This window comes from Entelurus aequoreus, linkage group LG05 (assembly GCF_033978785.1).
Source record: "Entelurus aequoreus isolate RoL-2023_Sb linkage group LG05, RoL_Eaeq_v1.1, whole genome shotgun sequence".
Taxonomy (NCBI): domain Eukaryota; kingdom Metazoa; phylum Chordata; class Actinopteri; order Syngnathiformes; family Syngnathidae; genus Entelurus; species Entelurus aequoreus.
Genome location: NC_084735.1, coordinates 43,974,088 through 43,983,389, shown reverse-complemented (window position 1 = coordinate 43,983,389; position 9,302 = coordinate 43,974,088). Strand labels below are relative to the sequence as shown.

The window sequence follows — 9,302 nt, the reverse complement described above, 5'->3', positions numbered from 1 at the left end:
CATTGCCTCTTTCGCCTCTTTTAATTATCTCTGCACATGAGAGCAGATTCCGTATTACTTTTGTACTCATTGAAATTTAAAATGTTTGATTTTTTTTCATGATTCCAATTTATACATCATTGTCAATTAAAAGTATCTCCCCCAGAAAGAAGAAAACATTTTGCACCCTTACCCCCACTCTAGTATCATTTATCTATAAAGTTGTTATACTACACCTCTGCATAAGATAGTATCCTCATTAACATTAAAGAAAACAATAGACGAAAGAAATGTAGATCAACTTGCAACAGATAACTAAAAATGTTTTCATCTGTTACCGAAAACATTTGAAATGCATCAGTTTGCCTGAAGTTTAAAAAAAAAATCAAGACTTGAGCCGTTTGATACTCAAAACTAAAATTAAACTCAAATAATGAATTCAAAATGATCAGCAACATTAACTCAGTTGCACAATATATAAAATAATTTAACCTACAAAACCAAAATGAATAAACCAAGTAGTGCTTTTTGCACAGCTCTCCAGAGCGGAGGTTGAAGCACGATATTGATAAAGCATGTTCCCCGGGGTCTCATGCATTGCACCATGCCCCCCACCCCACTATTTTGGAAGAACTGCCTGAATGCAACACGTCTTTTTCTTCCTCAAAATTCCCCGTACTAATTTAGGCACTCTGGTAGAGATCAGTTTGGCGAAATTGTAATCCAAAAGTCACATGAATTTGAATAAAAAAACAACTGTGGAAGATAAATCACAAAGTAGATTTGTGTTTGCTTTATGAGAATCACATGTTCATGCTATACCTGCTAACCTGAGTAATGTGGTTTAAACATGGTAGTGAGGGACATTTTTAAAATGAGGATAAGCGGTGGAGTAACTCGATGGATATATGGTCAACAAATCAACTTATAATCAAAATAACACCTTGGGATGCAGTAAATATTTATATAATGTATCACAAAGCACCAATAAGTGATTTGAGATGTCAATGCTAAAGCCTGTGTTACCACTTATTAATGTCCTATTTGCTATGAGTTCTGATCTGACAGCCACTCTGGCCCCGCCCACATTTTAGTAGTCACTCGTGAAGTGAATTTCAGCTCCTCAAAGAGAGATGATTCTTTTTGCTCGATTCCCTTTGGGGCTTCCAACGGCTCCTCGGATAAATGTATGTATTACTAAAGTATGTGTGAAATTAATTTGTAATGTAAAAAAATATATAATTACATCAAATGTTTTTATATGACTTTATTTATTTGCTCAAAATTGGTCGGGGGTTTATGTATTATGAGTTTAAACTTGAAGTCTAAATTGATTTACCCGAAGATGTGAACCTCTGACAGCTTATCTAAGTAAAAGCATGTCGTCCTCACACGGTTGAAAAAATACATGTGTTTTTAGTTCAATCAATCCTGAGTATGTTGACCACAATAAAGAGCCATGATTAATTCTACAATTCACCGTAGCAATCGGGGACAGAAAAGGTTCCTTTTCTTTAGCCCAGTCCCAGATGGACCTGAAAGTGTAATGTGTATTTATCATGAGTATGAGCACTTTTTCGGAAAGAAAAAATATACATAAAGTATTGGACCGATGTGACAAATAATTACTATACATATGTATATGTATATATATATATATATATATATATATATATATATATATATATATATATATATATATATATATATATATATATATATGAACATATACACCACAGAACTTTCTTCCAGAAGGTCTTATATTTGTCCATGTGATGTCAGATGAAACAAAAATTAAAATCTTTGGCCACAATACCCACCAATATGTTTTGAGGAAAAAAGGTGAGACCTTTAATCCCATGAACACCATTCCTACCGTCAAGCATGATGGTGGTAGTATTATGCTCTGCGTCTGTTTTTCTGCCAATGGAACTGGTGCTTTACAGAGAGTAAAGGGGAGAATGAAAAAGGAGGATTACCTCCAAATTCTTCAGGAGAACCTAAAATTATCAGCCCGGAGGTTGGGTCTTGGGCGCAGTTGGGTGTTCCAACAGGATAATGACCCCAAACACACTTCACAAGTGATAAAGGAATGGCTAAATCAGGCTGGAATTAAGGTTTTAGAATGGCCCTCCCAAAGTATTGACTTAAACGTGTGGACAATGCTGAAGAAACAAGTCCATGTCAGAAAACCAACAAATTTAGCTGAACTGCACCAATTTTGTGAAGAGGAGTGGTCAAAAATTCAACCAGAAGCTTTCCAGAAGCTTGTGGATGGCCACTAAAAGTGCCTTATTGCAGTGAAACTTGCCAATGGACATGTAACCAAATATTAACATTGCTGTATGTATACTTTTGACCCAGCAGATTTGGTCACATTTTCAGTAGACCAATAGTACATTCATAAAGAACCAAACTTCATGAATGTTTTTTGTGACCAGATATTTAATGTTAGTCATAGTAACATATTGACATTTTTAAAAAGTAATGCTTTTTTGTTTAAATATTTTGCTACAATGATCTTTTTTTTACCATTTGTGGGGGTCCCCACATATGCGGTGCCTTCGAGGGTTGCACATTGTTCCCATTGGGTTGAGTTTTTTCTTGCCCTGATGTGGGATCAGAGCAGAGGACGTCGTTGTGGCTTGTGCAGACCTTTGAGACATTTGTGATTAAGGGCTATATAAGTAAACTTTGATTGATTGATTGATGGATTGATTGATTGAAAAACAAGGTCCCAATCGGCAAAGAAGCTGATTATGGATAGACAGAAAGTCATATTCAGTGATGATTTACGAATCTGCATTGGGCAAGGTGATGATGCTTAAACTTCTGTTTGGTGCCGCTCCAATGAGATTTATGAAAATGACTGCTTGAAGAAAACATGCAAATGTCCACAGTCCTGGGTGAAATGGGGTTGGTTGCATGTCAGGTTACATAAGGTCGATGTCATGGCCTGCAAATAGTCCAGCTCTCAATCCAGTTGAAAATCTTTGGTTGAAATTGAAGAAAATGGTCCATAACAAGACTCCAACCTGCAAAGCTGGTCTGACAACAGCAATCAAAGAAAGTTGGAGCAAGATTGACAAAGATTGTGTTTGTCACTCGTTAAATCCAAGCTACTTGTGGTGTTTTGTAGTGTTTTTTTAATGTATTTTTTATGATTCAATTTTTTTTTTTAAATTGATTAATTCCATATTTTTTCACTCAGCTTCATCTTAAAATGAAACTGTTTTTGACAATCCCAATTTAAATTTTTGGTTTGTTTTAGTGTTTTTTTATTGCCAGAAAGTTTAAATGACTATAGTTTTGTGCGATGTCTGTTATCTGTTTTTTTCTACAAATTAGACAACTGAATAAACCTCCTCTAAAACTGATCGTTTCATCATTTTTTGCCAGGAGTTTTATAATGAATAAGTACAACATACACGGTATATATCTAACCATGACCTCAAAATCTTCTCCTGACATAAATCTTCAGTAAATAATTGAGTTTTAACATCTGCTGGTTACAACTGAACAGACACATTTCTAACAGTTGGCTTCACGTTTATCAGGAGTTCAAGAAAACCTGCCAGCAAACAGGTTAGGTTCACAGAGTAAGTTGCAATGGTAAATGACTTTTTTACTTACCTCCCTTTCTGAAATAGAAAGACAAAATTAACATCACCTCTGGGATTTCCTACTCAGAGTTCTCACTTGATCTGCTTTCTGGAATGCCCCGCAGATTTAGACTTAGACCTAGACTTACTGTAGTTCCTTGCGGAGCATTGGGCAGCAACAGCAGACCTCCGTTTCACTTTGTCCATAGCAAGACTCTTTGCCACTTCCCAGTTCAGTCCCATTGACTCCAGATCATTTGTGATTGTTCTCCTCCATGTGGTTACAGGCCTCCCCTTTTCACTTTTCACATATTGTGGTGTCCACTAGCGAAGACTTTGGATGTCTTCCCATTTCCGTCCCTAAAGTGTGTGCTGAGCCCGATGCCTACCTTAGCTGCTTTGTCCGACAGGCTGTTTGACATTTCCTTTAGAGCATTGGCTGTGTCTCCGAGAAAGGCCAGGTCATCAGCAAGATCCTGGTCAGTTATTCTGGTGTCATTCCAGTTAATTCCAAAGCTTGGTTTGTTCATGGCTTTGTGCATCACAAAGTCTACAATGACTAGAAAGAGCAGGGGCGATAGTATCTGATAGCACCTGACGTACGCCTGAGATGATGTTGAAGTAGGCTGTATTAATGGCGCAAGTTCTGACACAGCAGGAGTTGGTGTAAAAACTCTTAAAGAGGGACTGCACCTTTTTTTTGGAATTTTGCCTATCAGTCACAATCATTATGAAAGACATGACGACAGAGGTATTTTAAAAAAAAAAGCATTCTAATGCGATCAAAGGTTCTTATACAATGGAGCCTATGGGAGCCGCTCTATTCTGCCTATAAAGCCCTTAAAAAACCTCCATTAGGTTTCATATACATGATGTAAGTATATATGTAATGTAGTAAGGGACACATCAATATTAGCATGTAATATTTACGTATTTTGCTACTTTTAAGCATACGAGGCACGAAGAAAATGGGGTGGGACCAGGCGTCTTCTTGTGTCATTATCGCCATTTTAGGGTCTAAATTGGCTGTCAAAGTGTAACGACTTGATATGACAAAAACATCACACAACCGAATATAAATTAGAATGTGCAAAATTAAAAGAAAACCCCAAGGTAAGCGTTTTTGCGACTCTTGGAAGATTGGAATTCAGAAAAACTATGTAGCACCTACAGTCGTGGTCAAAAGTTTACATACACTTGTAAAGGACATAGTGTCATGGCTGTCTTGAGTTTCCAATAATTTCTACAACTCTTGATTGGAGCACATACTTGTTGGTCACAAAAACATTCATGAAGTTTGGTTCTTTTATTAATTTATTATGGGTCTACTGAAAATGTGACCAAATCTGCTGGGTCAAATGTATACTGCACCCTCCCTCAGCCTTCTACTCAGTGTACGTAAGTAAGTAGGTACATTTTATTTATAAAGCGCTTTTTACAGATAAAATCACAAAGCGCTGTACAAAACATAGGTGAAGTAAAACAACAATTCAAATAAACCAACAGGGGCAACATCATAAAAAGGATGCAAAGTGAATTAAAAATTATAGCTAAAAGGTGTATTAACTAAAAGCACTACTAAAAAGTGTCAGGTTTGTCACTGACAGTTTAGTTATGTTTTGGTTTTCCCTCTGTCTTAATTTCCTGTAAGCGCTCTTATTTTGGTTCAGTTTCCTGCTAGTCTCCCTGAGCGCTGTTCCCCTCAGCTGCGGCTGATTGGCACCTGGCCACACCTGGTGTCAATCAGCCAGCTGCTATTTAGACCTGCTTTGACCTCCAGTCAGGGCTGAAGTATTGTCATTATAATACTTGTTGCTGTCTTTGTATGTCGTAGACTGCTTTCTGTCTCCAGTTCTCCCTGGTTCCTTGTCTTTTGTGAGTTGTTCCCTGGTCCCTGGTGATTATTGTTCCTGCTTGCTGTCTCCTGTTTTCCTGGGTCCTGGTTTGTGCTTTTTTTCTTTATTTTATGGACATTAAATTATGTTTTCCTGTACCAAGCCTGCCTTCTCTGCATCTTGGGGTTCGTCACCAACACAATGTGACAAAAAGAAGTTTTCAAATGCTTCTTAAAGGTTTCAACACAGTCAAGATCACAGAGGGACTGGTGAAAATGGTTCCAGAGTCTGGGAGCTATAGACTTGAATGCCAGGTCTCCACAGGTTTTAAAACAAGTTTTTGGGATCTTTAGGAGACCCTGCCCTGAAGAGTAGGGGCATAGCAAGTCAGTGATGTACTGAAGGGCCCCACCATGCAATGCACGGAATGTCAGGACTAAAATCTTAAACTCAATGCGGAATTTAACTGGAGGCCAATGAAGACTGGATAAAACGGGGGTGATATGGGCTGTTCTGGGTGCACCGGTCAAAAGTTTGGCAGCAGGATTTTGTACAGTCCGAAGTCTCTTTGGCGTTGACTTGTTGAAGAGAGTGAATAGAGAATTGCAATAGTCAATGCAAGATGAAATTAACGCATAAATGATCATTTCGAGATCCAATTTTGGCAACAAATTTCTCACTTTAGAAATATTTCTGAGATGTCTACACATGGCATCACAATTTGCCAGATCAGATGCGACTGTAACATAAACAAAAGATGAGAGAGGAAAAAAAACTACACCAGGAGGCATTGTTTGAAGATAGTATATATCTGTATCATGAATCAATTTAAGTGGATTCCGACTTAAACAAGTTGAAAAACATATTCGGGTGTTACCATTTAGTGGTCAATTGTACGGAATATGTACTTCACTGTGCAATCTACTAATACAAGTTTCAAATTAATCAAAGTGCAAGAGCCGGATCGTTCACGAACGACCCAGCTGTAGTGGTCACGTGACGACCGTCGCCCAGGTTGTGTCGAAAGCATCCTGCTATTAGCCGCTAGCTAGGAGTTGACCAAATATCAAGTGATGCGTTGATATGTTTTTTATTTAAACATGGAGAAAACACGAACGTTGGTTTAGCGGAGGCAGCAAGAAGAAGAAGAGGAACCACCACATAACATGGCCTTTATCGCCGGAATCCGAGGAGGTTCATTATCAACAAGACATTAGCCCCGGCTAAAGCTACAAAGTTTGACGGACAACAACAGCATCGCTAGCTTAGATATCATTTTGTCTGTTTACTACAATAGCTGCTTGTCTTGGAGCGGGTTCTCAAATCCGAGCGATTACAATTACGAGCCAGCTATACACGCCTAACCGTGTTTTGAACAATCTCAGTCCAAAGCTAACGTCACGGCAAGTGAATATTTATTGACAACTTTTTAGCAACTAATGCTAACTCTGTGCTAGAGTCCAGTGTGACACACAACCAGGCTGGTTTTGTCCTCAACTGCCATTCGTCACAATTCGATATTTTGTACCTCGAGAAAAAAACCCCGCAAGATGTCAAACACTGGGATTAATAGCAAGGTATCGGCATTGTTTATGCACATCCGTCTGCTCAATTCCCTAATCCCTGTAGTGCACACACGGCAGCTACAATAGCTGCGCGGATTGCAATATCGTAGGTAGTGTTTTAGAATTATTCCCAGATAGTTTGTATAGAGAGATAATTGCCGAGTTATGTCGGGGGATAGCAGTGATGACTCGGATGCGCAAACGCATGAAAGAGCCTGGACCGTCAAGCATCAAATCACAAATGGTGAGTAAGTAAGAGTGCGGAGTATCAACCATTGTTGTCATTCCCTCGTTGTTGTCATGGGCAGTGTAAGAGATATAGGTCAGCATGACACAATCCCAAAGTGTTTAACTGTGTCAGTCTGCTCTGTGGCTTCTTCTGGTATTCTTTAGGCAAGGGCACGCTTCCTGTCATGTCTGGACATTTCCAGTGCCTAATTTGAGGCTGGAGATGTGTACATTTCCTCCAGGAATACATGTTTGTTGTGATGTTTACACTGCCTTCAAGAAGACATGTATCATCTAGCAAAGCTCTTGGGATAACAAGTTGTTTGCAATGTGTTGTTTTTGTGTGTAATCCGTGTAACCCAGAATAATTTAGGGCACAGATGTTAAATTTAAGGCCCAGGGGCTAACTCTGGCCTGCCACATCATTATTGACTACATTTACACTGCAGGCCAAAGTGGCCCAAATTAGATTTTTTTCGCAATCTGAATTTTTCCAGCTGACTGTTTACAGTACAAGTAAATTGTGAACTTTATCAGACTCCAGTGTGAATGTTAACAGGCCCCAATCAAATCAATCATCAAGCTTTATTTATACAGGACTTTTCATACATAAAAGAAATGCAACGCAAAGTGCTTTACAAAGTTAAAAACAATACCCCGGTGACCCATATCCCCCATTATCACATACATACGCACGGACACAGATACCAAACACAAACACACACACACACACACACACACACACACACACACACACACACACACACACACACAACATACACACACACATATGCAACTATGTGGACCAATGATTGCAGGGCTGAGTACAGAGGAGACATGTGAGTAAACACTATCACAGGAGCCATCTGCACCAGGAGGTCATCAGACCATGGCCACCAGGACGCTGACACAAAAGCGCCCCCACAAGGACGGCCGATAACCCCTGAGGCAGATGGCTCATCTGAGGAATGATGGAAAATAAAAACAATAAAAACTGGTAAAATAGTAAGAACCATGTGTAGAAATAAAGAATAAAATACAAGTAAGATATATGAAGATTAATAGGAAAAATATATATATATATACAGTAAATAAATACATAAATATAACTAAACAAAATATTGCATAACTACCGTAATTTCCGGACTTTAAGCCGCACCTGACTATAAGCCGCACCAGCTAAATTTAGGGGAAAATACAGATTGCTCCATATATAAGCCGCACCCGACTATAAGCCGCAGGGTTTTGATGTGTAATTACCGTAGTATATAGGGGTTCCTGCTACCACGGAGGGGATTGTCGGGACAGAGATGACTGTTTGGGAACGCAAAGCGTCCCATTTATTAACAATAAATCTTTCAATCATTCAATCAAACTTTCACATCTTTGACATGGCGAACAGCATTCGTGCAGAGTACAAATAATACAACGGTGCAAAGTAATACAAAGTGCTCGCATGTACGTTATCAAAATAACCAGCCTACCGGTATATGAAAAGTCAGTCTTTAATCATTGTGTCATCGTCTTCCTCCTGCGTACTAAAACCACCGAAATCCTCTTCGTCGGTGTCGGAGAAGAACAGGCCGTATATAAGCCGCACCGTTGTATAAGCCGCAGGGACCAGAACGAGGGGAAAAAGTAGCGGCTTATAGTCCGGAAATTACGGTAATAGGATAAAAAGTCAAATACAAATGACTTCAATAAAATAATATCAGGTAAAAGCCAAATCAAAAAGGTGGGTCTTAAGTCTGCTCTAAAAAACATGAACGTTCTCCGCAGCCCTGAGGTCCTCTGGCAAACTGTTCCATAGACCGGGGCCATAATGGTGGAAAGATGCCATCCCGTGACTTTGTGTCCTGACTTTGGGAATAATTAGCAGATGAGTGCCGGAGGATCTCAGTTCATAGGGTAAAAGCAAATCTGAAAGATAAGAAGGGCCATTACCATAAAAACATTTATAAACTATAAGAGGAACCTTAAAATTGATCCTGAAATGTGGCATTGATGTTGTGAGAAAAAAAAAAAAAAGGAAGTTGACCATATTCTGTAAATGAACAAGGAAGTCACTTTGTAGAGTGGCCGTGCCAGCAATC

General features: G+C 39.0%; 1 protein-coding gene across 2 annotated transcripts in view; it reads left to right on the top strand.

The window, feature by feature from the left end:
- Positions 1-6,393: 6,393 nt before the first annotated feature.
- rps6ka4 (ribosomal protein S6 kinase, polypeptide 4) overlaps positions 6,394-9,302 on the top strand; it is a 54,808-nt gene continuing 51,899 nt past the window's right edge. For both annotated transcript variants that reach the window (XM_062048166.1, XM_062048165.1), the window contains exon 1: positions 6,394-7,225. In XM_062048166.1, the coding sequence (XP_061904150.1) occupies positions 7,147-7,225 (79 nt within the window). In that variant the 5' untranslated portion in view covers positions 6,394-7,146. The remainder of the gene's footprint in view (positions 7,226-9,302) is intronic.